The sequence below is a fragment of the Arvicanthis niloticus genome, chromosome 14, assembly GCF_011762505.2.
Source record: "Arvicanthis niloticus isolate mArvNil1 chromosome 14, mArvNil1.pat.X, whole genome shotgun sequence".
Classification (NCBI taxonomy): Eukaryota; Metazoa; Chordata; class Mammalia; order Rodentia; family Muridae; genus Arvicanthis; species Arvicanthis niloticus.
This window is the reverse complement of record NC_047671.1, coordinates 52,199,104-52,218,345: the sequence shown is the minus strand read 5'-3', so window position 1 is coordinate 52,218,345 and position 19,242 is coordinate 52,199,104. Positions and strand designations below refer to the sequence as shown.

Here is a 19,242-nt window from a genome sequence, read left to right as displayed (position 1 = left end):
GACTCTAGATCACAAAGATTTCCCTCCTATCTTCTTACAAAAGATTCGGATTTAGGTCTGTGATTGATCTCAAGCTGAATTTTGTGTTGGACGTGAGGCACAGGGGACCACACAAGTCCAACTGCTACAGCACTATTTAGTGAGAAGACAGTCTTTCCTCCATTGTCAAAAATCAGCTGGGTGGTGGTGCACGACCTTAATCCCAGCACTGGGGAGGTAGAGGCAGGTGGGTCTCTGAATTCGAGGACAGCCGGGGTATTGTAAGAGAGAGCCTATCTCAACAAATCACCTGAGTAGTGAGAGGATCTATCTCACTGTTGAGCTCTATTCTGCTGCAGTGAGCATCAATCAGCCCTTCGTCCAGTGACCCCCACTGTCTGCCACCTGCCCACGGGTGACTTAAGTCACCTTGGCTCTCAGAAGGACCCAAGGACCCAGTCAAGGTAGTATAGTGCTTAGATCCAAGTATCGCCTAGTTTTCTTTAATAAAGGCTCCGAAGTGCAAGAGTAGATGGTAGAGACGCTGACAGACCTGCAGAAGCTCTGCCATGCGCTCACAAAAGTTCATTCTCAATGAAAGGAAAAGGAAAAACCACTTGCTGAATGTGTTGTGATCTGCAGTAGGAATGAATTCTCTTCCCAAGAAATATGGAGGAAAATAAAAGCTGTTCTCATTCTGTTATTATGTCTCAAAGTTGTAAGTTACAGGTACAGAGCACAGGTGCACAGCTAAGATAGAGACAGACACATCTGTGAGTTCAAGGCCAGCCTGGTCTATATAGGGAAGCACTAGATAGAAAGGAAAAAAAAACAGGCAGTTCTAGAGAGTTAGGCAGAATCTGTTTCAGGCCTACTCTGGAGTCTGGGAAGTCAGCTCTGACCATAGGGGGAATTATTTATGTGGGTCTCTGATTCATTGGTCTGTCTGTCTACCTATCTTTCCTCCCTCCATCCTTTCTACTCAACCACCTACCCACCTACCTACTACCTACCTACCTACCTATCTGCAGACAGAATCTCTCCACATAACCCCCTGGCTATCCTGGACCCAGCAGCCTCAAACTCAGATCTGCTGCCTTGGCTTCCCAAGTGTTGGGATCAAAGGTCTCTACTCCCATTGGCTGCTATGTGTGCCTCTTTGATCAAGTCACTAGTCCTGATTCCTATGGGCTTCAAGTCCTATTGACTAGTGTGAGCCCTTTTTCTCCAAAATTATTTCAGCTATTCTAATGTCTTTGTGTTTCCACTTAAAATTTCAATCAAGACTCATAATATCTACACATAAGATGAACTGTGCTGAAGTGGACATACCACAGCACTGAGCTATCCCTCCCAGGAGCTCAGAATGTCTCCCATTTATTGAGATCTTTGACATTTCATCATTGCCAACACTGCTTCCTGCACCTTTGCCAGCACGAACTACACATCACTCTCTACTCCTGCTGTGAAGTACCGCTTTCAGATTCTAATAGCTAGTTATTTATGCCGAGTATATAGAAACATATTTATTTGGTGCACAGAGTTTTGCACCCTGTCCTTTACAAATGTAAGAGCTCCAAGACACCTTCTGTAGGTCTGTGGTTTCACACACTGACCATCTGTCGCCTGTCTGCTTCTTACTGTGTGCTGCTACTAAGGTCTGCCCAGGAATTGCTGAGCTGTGAAGACGGCCCTTGGTCTTAGGTGTTGTTGGTCTTAGAGGGGTGATTTCTGTCTTTCACCATTATGTTTGAGAATGGCAGGTTATGTGGAGACCCTGCTTCCATTCCTAGTCTGTGAAAACTTTGTTATGGATGGTGCATTTGGGCTCTGCAGAAGAATGGAATGAATGGGTGGGGTGATGTGAACACACTGGTGCACGCATGCACACACACAGAGAGAGAGAGAGAGAGAGAGAGAGAGAGAGAGAGAGAGAGATTAAACCAGCTCACTTGCAAACAGCCAAAGCAGCTGCATTACACTCCAGAGGCTAGGAACCTGGTCACTGCTGGGTACCTCTATAGTCCTAATCTGATGCCAAAAACCTCTTCCTCACTCAATGACAGAAGCACAGAACGTTGGTTCTGGTTATCTGGTTATCAGCGAAGGAATCACCACCGGGGAAGAATGATTCCATGGAGGGTGGAAAAGTGACTGTTCTGCCCCTGCTTCTTTTTATTGGCTGCTACCAAAAGGCTCCTCCCACATCTGGGGGTGGGAACATCAGGTGAGCCTCCCTACTTAGTGATTCTAATTTGTGGCATACTGACATCAAAACCAACCGGTGTTCTGCATCTAAGAGACGGTTTGGTGCCCCTTTTCTTCAGTTGTGTGGATACGGTCACTTGAGCTGAACCAACCTTGCTCTCCTAGGCCCTGGGTTTGGTACCCAGTACACAAGCAAACACCCACAAAGTGGCGGACAGGTACAGCAGCTTTCAGAGTGGTGCCATGTGAAAGCCTGGCTCGCTTCCTGTGGCTGAGAGGTGACTGTGCCAAGGGATTTCCTCCAAAGCCGGGATCTGCCATGTCCCAGGACACCTTGATTTTTGCTCCATGAGAACTGTGTCACAGATCTGCAGCAGTAGAAGTCGAACTAACACAGGAAATGCTGAGTTTACAGGAACTTTTGGGTGTGTTAAGATTTATTTATTCATTTAATGTATGAGTACACTGCAGCTGTCTTCAGACACACCACGAGAGGGCTTCATATCCCATTTCAGATGGTTGTGAGCCACCATGCGGTTGCTAGGAATTGAACTCAGGACCTCTGGAAGAGTAGTTAGTGTTCTTAACTGCTGAGTCATCTCTCCAGCCCCGTTTTGTTTGGTTTTTATTAATTTATAAAATGACTGTTGACTTTGCAATCTACTGCTGAACCATAGGTTCTAGCACGTAATTTGTTAACAGGGGCAGTTTTATCCCACTCAACATGTTTGTGACTCCCAGGAGTCCCCCCGTAGGTACCACCCTTCAACTTCTGATGGCTCTGCTCCTTCTGCTACTGAACCGCATACTTCCCAGTCTCCTCCATCAGAGAGAGGGGTCTCGGCCAGGCTGCTCCGCACTGCATCCCATCTCGATGAGGAAGCCGAGGTGGATCTGGATCACCTGGTTCCTAATGGTCCACGAGGCTGCACCGGACATTCCGGCCCCTCCCACTGCTTCCTCTAGCAACTCCAAGTGTGGGCTTCTCAAGTAGGCGCTTCCCCCCCTCAGCTCAAACCCTCAACCTTACCTGGGCTATTCAAATCTCAGCTTGGACATCATCAATCTCTGAGGGACTTTACCTGACCTGTCAGCTCTGTCACTGTCCAAGTCACCACCACCTGCCTCAACCCCTTAGAGCAGGGATCTGAGACTGATTCTTCTCAGAGCAGTCAGTTCAGATTGAGGGAAAAACTGAGTAAGAAACTGAATGAAAACCAAGCTTGCTGAGGGATGGGATAGGATGGGTTTGGGCCCACCATTCTACTCTGCAGCCCTTCATCCTCACACGGAAGATTCAACTCAAGGGCAGGACTGTAGGACACTCAGCTCTATAGGTCCTGCCATGTGACACAGGTAGGTGGTTTCACCCCAGTTTTGGTGGTTGCAACCTTGTCAAGTTCACTAGCCTCAAGTCCTGCCTATGCTTCCTGCCTGCGACTCCCAGGACAGCACTGAAAGGCAAGGCAGAGAAGGGCTTTTCTGTAAACCTGAAGACCCAGCTGGTGCTGATCAGGGTAACCTGAAGACCCAGTCGGTGCTAAGCAGGGTAACAGGCCCAGAACCTACACCCAAGAAGCCTGAGCTAGAACCCTGGCTCCTCAGCTCCAGTCCAGGAGACAAACCTGGATGATGCCAAGCAGGTTACAAATTAACCTCACTTTCAATGATGCTTTAAGGGGAATAACTGGGTAGGAGTAAAGATGTCCCCTACAAGTCCCCTCAGCAGCCTAGCACTGGTCCAGCCCGCTTACCCTTACCGCAGTCCCAGAAGCTATTTCCCTGCCCCCAGGGATCACAGCCCTTACCTCCTTTGGGACTACAGATGTGCTAATTGGTGAATCACATGTGAGGGCAGAAGGGACAGTGGGGACCTAACCAAGACTCTAGTGGTGGCACTCCTTTCATGGCAACCCTTTCCATGTCCCAGTCCAACCCCCCAGAGCTTGAAGGGTTCCCTGGGGATCCCTGGCCAGGCCTCTGCACAGCTCCCCTTTCTGGCCAGCCCTGTTCCAGGCTTGCTCCTTGCCACTGCTAGCCACTGTCTCTAAAGTGTCTCTTGACTCAGCCAAGGCCAGGCTCTAGCACAGTCCTTCTGGCCCATGCCCCGCTTGCGGCTAAGGCAGCAGGGCCATTTCTCCAGAGCCTGTTTCCTGTGACCACGTGTGTGCCTTCCACAGTATGGCTGCAGTGTGTCAGCTCAGGCAGCACATAGGCTGAGGAATCCAGCCCTCATTCCCCTGAAAAATGCACCACCACAGCCGTGGGGCCTTAAGGCAAAAAGGCAGTGGTGCCCAATGGCTGGCAGCCTGAATTCTGATCCCCATAATGGAAAGAGCCTTCCCAAAGCTTCCTCAGCTGTCGCCCCATGACCACAGCTCAGTGCTTCTTTATGGCTGATGCGGGCAGAGGACTGCGAGAGGAAGACCCAAGAAAGGATTTGCAAGAAATGGGACCACCCACTTACCCTTTGTTTCTCTGGGTCTGTGAAGCTGAGATTTCTAAAACCCAGGCTGTTCAACAGTGACCTTCCCAACTCGCCTTCCTGGGGCTGGGAGGGCTGGGAGGAGCCAGCGGGAGTCAGCCTTTGGTGCACTGGGAAAGACTGAAAAACAAACTCACCAGAATCCAAATCAGGAAAGCCCAGAGCTGGGGTTGCCATGGCAACTTGCAGCAGGCTCCCAGCAAGGCACTCAGTGTCACTGGGGTGGGGGTCCAGACTTGCCAGGCTGGGTCTGCCCTTCCTTGGGCTAACCCTAGACAGTGGAGGGGCCATCTCTGCCCTGTTTAGTAACCAGAAGGTCTGCCTGGTCTGGGCATCCACTGTTAGCTGAAACAAGATGACTTCTCTCCCAGATCAATACCCACAAGTATGACTACCCTGTGTTTCCCCCCTACATCCCCCCACTTGTGTGTGTGGGCTGCAGCAGCATGGGCCCACTTGCTGTGTGGTGGATCGAGCAGTTCCATGTGGAGACGCTCGCAGGCCCGGCCAGTGGCCTTTGGCCCAGGTAGACGTTCAATAAGATGATCCTCACAGCTTGAAGTGGGCAGGGGCATTGGGCAGGGAGCTGGGTGCCCAGCACCGTGCAGTGCTTGACACGTGTCCTGTGTCTTTACCAATAGTAACGTATCCTTTTTATCTGACAGGTTAATTGGCTTTCAAAGTGAAATAGCCAGAGGTTGCCAACTCTTAGACCAGGCCTTTCTTGATCAGCATGTCACTAGAGGCCCATCGCAGCGGCTCAGTGAACTACCCTCAGAACCCCCCCCCCCCCCAAGGCATGGTGCCCAGTCACAGGGCTCAGCCTGATCTGACATACACAAGAGACAGACCATAGTCTTCATGTCTCTGTTTAATGACTTAGCCAGCTCTGCCCAGATAAACCTCATGCCCCAGTAGGGAAGTTGGCCTCTTGGTTGGTGTCCCCTGAAGAGCCCACTGATGCTCTCACTAGCAGCATCCGTCTAGTCCTGGTCTGAGTGTGGCAGCCTCATCTTAGTTCCTTCATCAAGCTATCAATGGAGGCCAGCAGCTCCCGAAAGTAGCCATCATCTTCGCCTTCTTGGAGTTCCAGGGAGGCCAGGGCTTGGTACTCTGCTTGGAGACTGCTTAGTGTCCTGCTCAGCTGGGGGTCTTGTCGGTAGCGATCCCGGCAGGTGGTCAGGAGGGCGCCCAGCGTCTGCAGCACCTTCTCCCGAGCATCATGCTCTGGGAGTGCCAGGAGCTGGGCAGTGATCTCACACCAACCCTGTTCCCGCAGGCCTGGCAGGAGGTGCACCTGGCGATACTGCTGTAGCTTCTCTGGGGATGAATCCTGGGTCAACTCTGCCTCCTCCTCAGCAAACATCTGCACAGCCACGGAAGGGTGGAGGGAAGACAGACAGCAGTCAGCTTGCACTGGGCTAGCTCTTCCCACTAGGAGCTGCTCAGCTACTTTCTAGATGACTTTGGGACACCAGGGACATCCTGGGAGGCAACCAACTGGATTTGTGGCTTTTCACACGTTCTCTCATCCATCTATGTGTCTGTCTGTCTGTCTGCCCATTCATCCACTCATCAAAACCCCAGCACACACAGTGTCAGGTGCTGAGAAACCAAAATGGGGGCCCAACCTTGTTCCCAGGATCTAGCAGGTGAGTGAGAATCCCACCTATGGCTGATGAGATGGCTCGCTGGGTAAAGGCACTACTAGCTCCAGATGCCTGGCAACTTGAGTTTGGCCGCCAGAACCACACACATACATGTTTTACTATCAGCACCTACATGAACAGGTTATGTAACACACATATATACACCACCACACACACTATTTTAAAAATTCCTAGATAGCATGGCAGCATGGGGCCTGGGTTCAGATTCCCACTTCAGGCCCGGATTGTGGCTCATGCCTGTGGTCCTAGCACTTGAGATCTAGAAGGTCAAGGGGTTCCTGTTGCGGGATATTTGATCACACTGGGAACCCCAAGATGTGTTATTTACTGAGAATTTCTAGTAATGGTGTGGCTCAGCCTCAGCACACACCTTTAATCCCTCTGCAAAGAATACAGACACCGTTAGCTCACATCTTTAATGCAAAACAATAAAGGTCAAGTTAGGTTGTAGAGGGAAGCAGCCATGTTTGCAAGTGATGTCTAACTGAGCAGCAGACAAAGTGACAAATCAGAGAAAAGTTGACAGAACAGAAGGTGGCCAACTCTCATGAGGAAAGGGAGGGAGTGGGGAGAGGGAGAAAACAGTTTTACTGGGACAGTGATAGTGTGACAGGTTACAGAGAGAGAACAAGCTAGACACAGGTAAAGACAGAACAAACCAGAGAATGAGAAGAAGCCAGAAGATTAGAACATATTGCCAAAGTTAGTATGGGGCCAAACAGCAATTCAGTCAGAGGCCAAAGAGAAAAGCCAGATCAAATCAGTCAGCTTGGAGAGGAAGTTTGAGCCAGAACAGCTGAATTGAAGTAGCTAGCCAGAGTTTAGGAAGAATAAGAAAAGGTGAACTTATTCAGCAGTAAATCTCAGAGACTAAAAACATCCTCGGCATAGATAATGATTATACGCAGGGTAGAAGCTCCCAGAACTAGGTCTAGATTAGCAGTCAGGGAGGCAGCAAACCTTGGAGACAACAATGGCTACAGGAGAATAGAAGTTACAGTTACAGGTTACCCTGGTTACACAGAAACTTGGAGGTCAACCTGGGTCACAGAAGACCCTGTGTCAAAAAACATAGAGAGGGACTATGTGAAATCCTAAGGCTCTCTGGACCAAAGCCAACACTGTCCTCCCTGGAGGAGGATGACTGAGCCCATAGCTTTTACAGAGGAGCAGCAGGTCTGTTCTTTCTCGGCAATGACAATGGGCAAGCTTGCCTCTGGGCCTGCTGGCTCTCCTCTCATGATACCAAATGTGCCTAAGTCTTATTACCTGGCTCTGAGCAGCACAACTAAGAAACTAGATTCTGACAAAGACACACAGCGTGAGAGGAATTAAGCAGAAGAGAGAGAAGCAGAGACAGAGAGAGACCCACTCACTATCTAGAGGGAAGACAGGGTGGGGATGGTGTGTGTGTGTTCCAATGGTGTACCACAAGCTTAGGACTAGCTAGCTCTGTTCTACCAGACAATAATCTGCACAGAGCTAAGGACAAGCCTCTACAGAGGCTAAGAAAGCCAGGCCTGCTTCTCTCTTCTCAAGATGCTTTTTGGGCTTGCAAAGTCCAAAGTGGACCGGAGACCAAGTCTTCCCAGATAGCAAACCATTGGGGTCCATCCCGAGCCCCTGCTCAGAGCCAGAGTAGTGTGCCCAGGTTTCTAGAATCCTAAAATTGGTACCAGCCCAGCCTGGCTCTGTGGTCCCCTGGCTGCTGCATGGCTCCCAAGCTCCGTGCTCCGTCCCGCCCACACCCTCCTCGCCGCCTGACTGCCTGCACACTTGGCATTACCCATCACTAGCACCTCCTCCCGTCCTCAGCAGCCCTCAGGTTCCAGCGGAGGTGTCATGTCCTATAGGACAACCTCTATGATACATGTCTCCTCTACCCATCCACTCCTCTGTCCACACACTCAGCTGGACAGAGCCCCTGAGGGCACGTTGGTCAAATGGCAGAAACAAACACAAAGGAAAGGGAAAGCAGAGCAGGTGTGGCGCTCACCTTCTCGGTGACCAGGTCGTAGAGCAGGGTGACCACACGCACGGCCAGCACCTTCTCACTCTTCTCTTGCACCAGGCTCCTGAGGACCTGCAGCCCTCCGAGCTTCAGGAACTGCTGCTGGGCATAGGGGAAGTGGCGCAGCAAGGAACACAGTGCAAACAGGACCTGGGGGCACACACCATGGGTCAGTGAGGGCCACACAGGTCTGTACCAACTGTAAGGCACAGAACAAGCAGCTGAGGTCAGCCCAGTGATCCAGCTGCCTCTGTTCTTACTGGCTCCTTTATTCCCTTGGGTCCATGTGTACCCCAGGACTCAAGATGATGAAAGCCTAGGGACTTCAGATAACTTCAACAAAACTAAGCAGGCAAATGGGCAACAAATAGCCTGGCTTGGGAGACTGGGGGGGGGCAGGGACACAAGGTCACTGAGCTACAGCTGTACTTGAGCTCTGGATGACACTGGCGTTAGCTGGTGTGAGCTCTCCACAGTGGCAGTGGACTGTGCTTGTGTATGGCGTGTGTTGGAAGGAGCCTTTCCCCTTCAGGCCCAGCAGGTATGCTGGACCAGGGCAAGGAGCAGACTTGCCTTCTTCTTCGCAGGGAGAGGCTGGTCTGTGGCCAGGATGACCAGCAGCTTCTGCAGAGCTCCGCCTTCAATGGCTTCCACCTGGACCTTTGGATTGCTGTGGGAAGAAGCATGAGAAACGGTGACACTCTGCAGGGCCCAGGATCCAGGGAGCTAGGGAGCTAACAGCACACCAACCAGCACAGGGGTGAGTCTTACTCATCTGGGGAAAGAGATAAATGTGTGCAGACCCCCTGGTACAAAGGCCTATAGCAGAGATGAGAGAGCCAATGGCGGCGCGCCAGCCTGCTGCTCCCTGGAAGTCAACAGACTGAGGAGCTCTAGGAGAGAAATCACTCCTACCACCATCAGACCATTCTGAAACTGAAACCACATCCAGAGGCACTACTGCAATCTCCCCTCCATGTAAAGCCACTGTTGGGAGCTCATCTTCCATGATCCTAGGCAGCCATACACCAGGGAGACCTCTAATGCTCTGATCTCTCTAGATCCAGGGCTGGACCAGGAGCCCATCTGCTCCCCACTCAGCACTCATGCATGCTGCACACATATATGCACATATAGACATTAGAACATATTCTACACATACAGGTATTTGTGCATAAACACACATAATATGCACATATACATAAATATACACAAAAAATAAATCCTTAAAAAATATGTCAATCCCAGCCCTCCTGGACATAAGGAAGGTGCCAGCAGGGGACGTGCTGGGACGCCCAGATAAAGCTCCTTTCCCATTCTTCCCTTCCTTTCAAGACAGGGTCTCTCCACACAGCCCTGGCTGTCTTAGAACTCACTTTGTAGTCCAGGCTGGCCTTGAACTCACACAGTGCTCCCAAGTGCTAGGATTAAAGGTGTGCACCACTCTGCCTGGCGTGTTCCTTGCTTTCTTTTGCTGATGTTTTTGTTTGGGGGCAGTGTCTTGTTACGAAGTTCAAACTAACCTCAACTTCACTGCACTCCTTCTGTCTCAGACTCTTGAATGCTGGGATTGTACACATGCACCATGGCCCAGGACAGAGACCTATCTGGTTATGTTCTTAGGCAAACTCAAGGTTCTCCCACTCAAAGGCCCACAAGTTCCTAGATTAACAGAAGAGTCAGGCCAGAGGACAGACAGTCACACACACACACACACACAGACAGCCAGTAACAGGCACCAAAATCTCCATGGGCCTCTGGTTGGCTCCCTAGAGGCTCCAAAGCAGCTGCCTCCCAAACGCCAGTTTCCTACAGGAAGCTGCACAGTGCCCTCACAGTGTGGCAAGCACTGGGAAGCACAGACAAGCAGGAGGCCGTAAGCTTCTGTCCTGGTCCAAATCCAAGGGGAGGAGGACAGACGACATACCACACTGCTGCCCTCAGAACAGACCCAGCACACAACTGGTAACCCCCAAAGCTGACAACTGCAACACTGAGGGGCCAAGTCACCCCCACAAATGGCCTGCCCCTCCCCCTCCTGCCAGAACGAGCTTCAAGGCTAAGAGCAGACCTGGCAGAGCAGTTTCCTTCATCCCTCTGTCTTGGCATCCTCCCATCAGAAAGGATGTACAGAGGGTGCTAGCCAGCCCCATGGCAACTCCACCCTTGAGCATCAAGAGCAGCTGAGGGGGATGGAGATGTCCCAGGAGATGGCAGGCTGACAGCTCCTTTCCAGACAGGCAGGGACTCTGTGCAGGGGGCTGGGTGGAGCTTCTTCTCTGCCTCCATTCCCCCTACTTGAGACGGGCAGCTGCTTCATCAATTCGTGAGTTAATTAGGGCTGTTTCTGTCATCATTGGCTAAGGAACATTCACCCACAGCAGACAGGGTCTATGAAGGGAAGACTGCCATGCTGAGAAATTCACTGACACCAAACGCTTCTTCCCAAAGAAGGGGGGCCGCGAGGCCCGACACTGTATCAGCCTCATGAAGTTCCTCTGAGACACCCCATCCCCATGAGCCCTCTGAAGCCAGCAAGCAAACCCACCGCAGCACCAACTACAGGGCCTTAGTACATCAAGCAGGGCTAAGTATCACACTAGAAACTGAACAAAGGGCTCTCGTCTCAGGCAGGCTGCCAGAAACCAGGCGCTCCTTACAGACATGCATGCCAACCACAACCTACCCGTCCTAGGGAACACAGCCCCTTAGAGTAGTGGAGAATGGGTTCCTGACACAGGGATGGAAATCAGAGAAGAAAGAAGATAACTGGAGGACTTCTCAAGAATTTCTGAAACAACTGTCCCAGGTAGGTAATATACATCTGCTTTCTTAGCATGGTACACAGGCCTGTGGCAAGACACAGGCGTTGGCAGCCTGGGCCTGTGTGCTGCCTAGTCTTTTCATGTGTCCGAATTAAATAAGATGTCCACACTAACTCTGGGCCCTAGCCCTGGGATCTCATGACCTCAGGGTTCCACAAAACACCCTCTAGAGTGGGCTGTTAGTGCTTTCCAGGCAAAGGGTTAAGGAAACAAGAAGAGGGAAGGTGAGGCTGGAGATTTCAGACTAGGCAGGCAGGTACCCACAACAGGAGGGAGGCTTTCTGCAGTCAGCCCTGAGCAGGCATTGTGCTGCTCTCAGAAAGAGAGCTGCTCTCCAGGCAACCCAGCTAGAGGTCTTCAATGTTCACGGCACTGTGTGCTCGGGGTCTGCGTGTGGGTGTGTGCCCAAATAGCAAGGCTAAGCTCTAAGGATATGCAAGGGCCAAGGCCCAGAGGATAGTCAGAGAAAATCTGTCAACAGTGGCAGATAACCTGGGTAAGTCCTGGGATGGTTTCTTCACCTGGGATCAGACCTCAGGCCTCTTCCCATTAGAGACAGAATGTCTCGTGAACAGCAAAACGCTAGACAACGTGTTGCACCAAGACTATAGTCATAGTGGACTTGCTTCACAAGGAGGCCTAGCCAATTCCTTGACAGCACTGCTGTACCATGCTAGCTGTATCATGCTGTACCATGCGAGCTGTATCATGCTGTACCATGCTAGCTGTATCATGCTGTACCATGCTAGCTGTATCATGCTGTACCATGCGAGCTCCATCCCTCTTAGCTTGTGGGCCAGTCCTGGTGGCTGGAAGGTGGCATTCTACAAAGGAATCTGAGATGCTAAGAAGTCAGAAGCCTGCCCTGCCTTCTACACGCAGCAACACCAGTGTACTCAAAGTCAACAGAAGGATGTTGAGGACGGAGCTGGGTGATAAATGAGAACAAACGATGTTCATCAGGGCTAAGCCGGCTGCACTGAATAAATACCATTAGCACTTGGATTGTTGGATGTTCACGATCAGTGGGCAAGTCAGCTGTCTGTGTGCAGAGGGCCAGGAGCAGCTGCTGCTCTGTAAATCTTAAGTGGGACAGGCGGGAGAAGGGTGGATCTCAGAACTGGAAGTGATTGCATTTGCTGAAATCAAACAATCTGCCAAGGGCCATCGGTCATATTTTAGCTAAGCTGAGCAACTATCTGGTTATCAGTGGAAGACCTGACTTCAAGAGCAGCCAGAGACCACGTGATTATGCTGCCGGACACAGCCTGACGCCTGAACTTTCCAGCCTTGACCCTCAGGGCTAGCTGCCTAACTTTCAGGCCCAAGTATAACATGAAAATGTGGGCTCTTTCAACAATTGGCAATTTTAAGGTTGTTTGAGGAGAGCTGTGGGCCCTCCGAGTATGGACTGCATGCCATGGCCTTGTCTCTAGGCCACAGGGTGTGCACAGTGCAGGGATTCACAGAAACTCCGCTTGGGATAATATGACTTGAAATGGAGTGTGAATCTGTGAAAGGGATAAAAGACAGAGGAGGCAAAAGTCTGGGAGGAGGAATGGAGGGCGCCGGCAAGTTGGATGGGACTAGAAAATGCTCAGGTAAAAGCCGGAACCCGGAGTGTATCATCAGACTCCCAGATGCTCCTGGGCTCTGGGAGCCACCTTAAGGGTGTGAGCTTTCTTGTGGGGCCACAAAGCACTTTCATCGTGTTCTAGAAAGTCTTGAGATGCCATGTCACAGGACACAGGTATGTCTCTGGGTGGGTGTCCCAGCCTGGACCCTGCACGGTTCTGCCTGAGAGATTTGTACGTGCATTTTCTTGCAGACAGTAAGATTCTTTCTTCATTGTCCTCACCTGGCCTAAGCTTAGTGTGTAGCCTGAGTGTCTGGGAAGCCCCAGTTTGCAATACGTTTAATCCTGTAAGTGTGGGGAGCAGGAAGGAGCAGTGCAGGCTATCAGGGCAAGCAGGCACGGAACGTCACTGTTTTGTAAGTCATTTCAAATGAGGCTATGCAAATTACAGAAAAATAAACTAGACACAGTGCCATGTACCTGTGATCCCAATACCCAGAGATTAAGGTGAAAGGATAATTTGAATTCATAGGCTCAAGATTCCATTTCCAAACAGCAGCAACAGTAACAACAAACAGAAAAGTAATTTACAGAGAAACCTCCTGTCAAGATTCTCCAGTGTTAATGTTACCACATCAGTGTTACCAATGTTTTCTTTCCTTCCCTCCTCCCGTCTTTCCTATTTGTCTTCAGTGCTGGGGATCAAACCCAGGGCCTTGCACACATGCAACTAATCCTTTGTCGCTGAGCGGTATCCTAACCTCTCTCTACATAAATATTTACACAGAACTTTTGGGAAACTTTCAGAGTAGGTTGCAGATATGATACCTGTTTACCCCTAAACACATCAGAATATATTTCCTAAGAACACAGACAGCACAGGTACCAGGTCAGGAAACCAACACGACACAGTGGTTTACACGACGTCCAGGTTTTGCTAGCCATCCCAGTAATAGCCTCATTTTTTTTTTTTTTTAAAGAAAAATACTTTTCATCCCAGGTCCAGTTCAAGCCCATAGTTGTAGCATATTTTGCTCATCTCCTGTGCTCTGAAAGGCCTGTTTTGTATGACACTGACATTTAAGAGTGCAGGCCATTTGTACAATGTCCCTCAGTTCAGATTTATCTCGTGACTAGATTGAGGTTATTCATGTTGGCAGGAATATCACAGAAACACGTTGTTTATTTCTCAGTACATCATACCAGGGGACATGAGCTGTCAATCAGCCCCACATCTAGTCATATTCACTTTGAATATTTGATTATGGGGTGCTTGTCAGATTTCTCCACTATGATCTTGTTTATCCCTTAGAAATTAATAACTATTGTATGGACACTGTGAGATAGTTAGACCCACTGGCTCTGGCACTCACGGGCAACTCTTGCCTACTCATCTCTGTACTGTTAAATGGTAGCATCTATACTTCACCATGGCTTCTATCTCTGTATGTTGGCACTGTACCTGAAACAGCAGGTCTGTCTTCCTTCATTCGTTCATTTACATATCAATATGGATTCACAGATTATCACTTATCCTATGGGATATAATTCACCTCTGTTAATATTTTGATGTTCAAAGTATCCTTGAATCAATCACTAGTAGTACCCTTTACACCATGGCTAATGTCTTTCTGACACATTTGTTTGTTGTCAAGACAAGGTTTCTCTGTGTAGCCCTGGCTGTTTTAGAACTTACTTTGTGGACTAGGCTGGCCCTGAGCTCAGAGGTCCGCCTGCATCTGCCCCCAAATGCTGGAACTGAAGGTGTACCACCACCCAGCTCTGATGTACTTCTCTTGTTCTTTGTGAGTATCTCACTTTCTGGGACAAGACACTTTTATTTGAAATACTATGCTTCTTCTGCAACAGACACATTGTAGTGATTTCACTAAGGAGTCCTTTGGGGGTGGCATCTCTTGAAAATACAAAATCTGAACCCTACCTTCATATATTAAATTCTAATTTAGTAGGTATTGGCTCCAAACTCTGCTTTTCCCTGAATTTTGCACCTATCTGTATCCTGAGATCCAACATTTGTGATAACTAGCCCTGATATCTCGCCTCTGGCCTGCCCTTCATCTCTGATAACTTGTTGTAAAAGAGACTTCTTTTGTTTTGTTTTGTCTTGTTTTGTTTTTTGAGACAGGGTTTCTCTGTGTAGCCCTGGCTGTCCTGGAACTCACTCTGTAGACCAGGCTGGCCTCAAACTCAGAAACCCGCTTGCCTCTGCCTCCCAAGTGCTGGGATTAAAGGTGTGTGCCACCTTTTAGCCACCACTGCTTGGCTAAAAGAGACTTCTGATACTGACCTGCAGGCTACCTGCATGAAGCTTCTGCTCTCTCTAAGTGGAAGGTGCCTGATTCTGCCACAACAGGCCTCTGCCCTTCTGAAGCTTAGGTCTCCAAATGCCCAGAGAAGGCAGTCATACCCAATCAGACCCCTGGCACCCTGACCACCCTCTTCTTGTTGTTGCTCTGACCCCTGCATCCTTGACTTCCCACAATGCTCCAGGGGATACTCTCCATCCATGCTCAGGGGCTCCAGCTTGGTCAGATAGCCCAGTGGGCCCAACCATTGCTGTCACAGGGCCACTCTGTCCTTACATTTGAGGCCACCTCTGTGCTTATGACATTATTTTATAGGACTGAATTTGCTTAGGTCAAATCCCTGGAGGCTGGTCACATGATCCTCTGATGAAGCTGGGGTTTCCCAACATGACTCAGAAAAAATATAGAGTTTTTAATTTAGTCTTATTAAAGAATAAATCTTAAATGTATGGAGGCAAAAATGAAGTTACAACTAATGAGTTATGATGCCACATATTCACGTCCAGGGGTCAATTTCTCTCTAAACAATGAATATAGATTATTATATGTATTAAATTGTCTTTAATCATTTTAGTGGTAAAATTAATTTTTGAGATACTTAGCCCTGATTCAGAGATCTGCCTGCCTGTACTTCCCAAGAATTAGAATTAAAGTATATATAACTACACATGGCCTCTGAATTAAATGGCTTTTAAAGATTATATCATAACAATGACTAGCACAGCATTATAACCCTAAAGGTACAGTAATGGCACACCTACCTTGGCAGTCACCAACGGCTTTCTAATTGTATCTAAGACCCACTCATCAAAGCTGGGTGGTGGTGTACACCTCTAACACCAGCACTTGGAATGCAAAGGCAGGTGACTCTCTGAGTTCTACATAAGCCTGGTCTACAAAGTGAGTTCCAGGACAACCAGGGCTACACAGAGAAGCCCTGCCTGGAAACAAAACAGAACGCCCCACCCAACAAGAGAGAAAACATGCCTGGTACCGGAAACCCAGTCACCTAAGTCACAGATCTTGGAGAACAACTGACAACTTGTATTTATTAAACCAGAATAATCCCTAACTACAATCTAAAAATGTGTCCTAATACTCAAGAGTAGGCTTCACCTCTCATCAAGAAAACTTCTCTTTACAACATGGAGACCACTACAGAAAACGACAGCCAATCAAAACGCAGAGCCCAGTTCTAATGGATACATCCAGAATACACCTGAGCCTAAGGCATGGGGAACACTGTGGAAAGAGGGAGAAAGACTGAGGTTCAGAGGAACAGAGCTTGCTGTGAGATTGTGTCTCCTAGGGATCATCAGAAGCCACACCCGTGAAGTCTCACAGGCATGACTGCCTGAACACGAGCTGAAGATGTTCAGCAGCAGCAGACATGCCAACATGGAGAGAGCTCAGGAAGCCTCAACACTACTGGGAAAAACAAAACAAAACTACAGGCAATTAAGTAATACCAGGAGTCCGGCAAAGAGTCGTCCCTAGCAAAGAGCACTTGACAATCCAATGCCAAATGGTCAGCCCTGAAACATACAAATAAGCGACATTATAATTATACAGATTGAACAGCTTATACTCATGTGTTCACGAACACACACACCAGCAATTAATGAAAAAAGAGGCCATAAATTTGAAAAAGAGCAAGGAGGGGGATATGGGAGGGTTTGGAAGGAGAAGAGAGAAGCAAAATGATGTAATTATATTATAATCTCAAAAAATAAAAGAAATAATTAAAACTACCTAAAAAATAGTCGTTTTAAATTTTATGTTTTGTCTGTGTACCATTTGCATGCAGTACCTTAGGGTGCCAGAAGGGTGCGTTAGACGCCCCCCCCCCCCAACGGAAGTCATCATAGGTGGTTGTGAGCTGCTTGGAACTGAACTGTCCTCTGTAAGAGGACAACTGCTTTGGCTCCCTAGCCATCTCTCCAGCTGCCTGAAGTTACAGTTTTAATATAAAAATTTAAAGCCTCACGTTGCTATTTGTGCCTTTCATCCTAGCCTGTCACTCTTCTTTTTTTTTTTTTTTTTTTTTTTTTTGGTCCTCATTCTGTCATGGACCCAACATGCTAATTATTAGCTCCTTTCTGTGTCATCTGTTGCCATGGCTTAATAAAAGTACCAAGATATGTGTGTGTGTGTGTGTGTGTGAGAGAGAGAGAGAGAGAGAGAGAGAGAGAGAGAGAGAGGCAGAGAGAGAAAGAGCGAGAAAGAGAGAGAGGCAGAGAGAGAGAGAGAGAGGCAGAGAGAGAGAGAGAGGCAGAGAGAGAAAGAGAGGCAGAGAGAGAGGCAGAGAGAGAAGCAGAGAGGCAGAGAGAGAGAGAGAAGCAGAGAGGCAGAGAGAGAGAGAGAGGCAGAGAGAGAGGCAGAGAGAGAAGCAGAGAGGCAGAGAGAGAGAGAGAGAGAGAGAGAGAGAGAGAGAGAGAGAGAGAGAGAGAGAGAGAGGAGCGTTCGGGACCACTCCCATGGTGGAACCCTTGCTACAACTCCAGACCTCTATGGTCTTTCCTGTGTGCATTAGATGACACTGTGACTCTGGCACAAGTTGTCAAGAGATGCAGACTTCCTCAGAGCATCTATCATTGGACCAATCTCACAGCTGGCAATTTTTCTGAAAAAGGAGATTAGAAGCAGGATGGTGAATGTGGGCTCCTCCCTGGCGCTGATAATGGAAAGTTTCAGACTCACGTTAGTGTCACGATCTGTAATCCTGTGTTGTGTTGACTGAGACCATTGAAATTGCTATTTGTTCTCTCATAAAAGACAGCAGGGGAAGAGGGAAGGACTCAAACATTAAATTATTCTGCAAGGTTTAGGTTCCCTGTCCCTTTCCATCAGCAACGCACCACAAAGATTCACATACACCCAGGCCTCATGAAGATGTTCCCAAGTTCTCCTTTGACATCTGACTTTTCAGACCTTAATTTGGAGAAGCTCTTGAACTCAGAACCATGCCCTTGCCCTCCAGCTCCTCTTACCTGTGCTTGTTGACCCTTTCCAGCCGGAAGCCCACTGCCCTTGACCAAGAGGCAAAACAGAAGAATCATGGCTGCCCAGCACACAGAGTCACTGGGAGCCAGCAGGCGATCTACGCCTCCCGTCCTCTCAGCATCAGCTGCTCAGGTCTGTTTGCTATTCTCACCTCTCCTGCATCCCCACCCTGACAGCTCTGAGGCTCCCTCCTTCCATATTTTTCTGATCCTTTCTTTCTTTAACTTTTTATATAAACTAGCTGGTGCCCACAAAGCCTGTAGGCTCTTTGGACAGGTCCCTCCATGACGGCAACAGTCACTAGGACTTTAATCGGCACATTTCAGCTTTCAGACTGAGCCATCCTTCTTTTCAAAGATCTGGTTCAGACATCATATCTACTTTTTTTTCTGAGACCTTCTAAAATCTGCTTTCCCATAAAACCTAGAGTCAGAGACTTTCTACATTCCCTTGGTCTCTCCAAACATAGTTTCTGAAAGAGTTCTCCAATCTCTCACAGCACCAAATGAATTCTTCTTATTGATCACAGTACAATTTCAGTGGGGATTTTTTTCTTTCTTGTTTTCTTAATCTTCTGAGAGATGAAACTGTCAGAGAAGTGAGTTAAAACTTCGAGCAGGTTAGCCAGAGACAGACCTGCGGATGATAGAGAACTAGCCTAGCATACACAGAGCGCTGGGTTCAGTCCTCAGAACACGTAACCCAACCTCAGAGGCAGAGGCAGGTGGTTCAGACACTCAAGGTCATCCCTGGCTTAGTGTGAATGTGATGTCAGCATGACCAAAAACAAAACACCAGGCAAGCCAATAGTTGCCTGTCTTCTGTAGAAACAGATTTCTGACTGTGCAGAGCCTCATTGAGTTGCTTCTGTGGTGAGGCATAAGGGGACAGTGATCCCAGCTGAGGGATGATGAACTGGTAGGTCCTTTGACAGCTAAAAGCCAATGATCTAGACTTTTTTTTCCAACCCAGATCCCAACTTCAGTGAATGAACTGACTGAAGGAGTGTCCTGATGTAGACTTAGAGAAACGTGGGTTCAAGTCCTGCATCCAGCATTTCCAGGCTGTGTGCCTCAGATAGGGAAAGACATCTTTCTTACGTCATTTATAAAGTGGGGGTAAGCAACAATATGTCACAGAATTATAGGAGATGAAAGG

The 19,242-nt window shown here is 48.8% G+C and overlaps 1 protein-coding gene across 2 annotated transcripts in view; it reads right to left on the bottom strand.

Moving 5' to 3' along the window:
* Positions 1–5,525: 5,525 nt before the first annotated feature.
* Sil1 (SIL1 nucleotide exchange factor) overlaps positions 5,526–19,242 on the bottom strand; it is a 232,047-nt gene continuing 218,330 nt past the window's right edge. For both annotated transcript variants that reach the window (XM_034518623.2, XM_076912826.1), the window contains 3 exons: positions 8,927–9,023; positions 8,339–8,503; positions 5,526–6,038 (listed from right to left, as the gene is read on the bottom strand). In XM_034518623.2, coding sequence (XP_034374514.1) covers positions 5,682–6,038; positions 8,339–8,503; positions 8,927–9,023 — 619 coding nt within the window. In that variant the 3' untranslated portion in view covers positions 5,526–5,681. The remainder of the gene's footprint in view (positions 6,039–8,338; positions 8,504–8,926; positions 9,024–19,242) is intronic.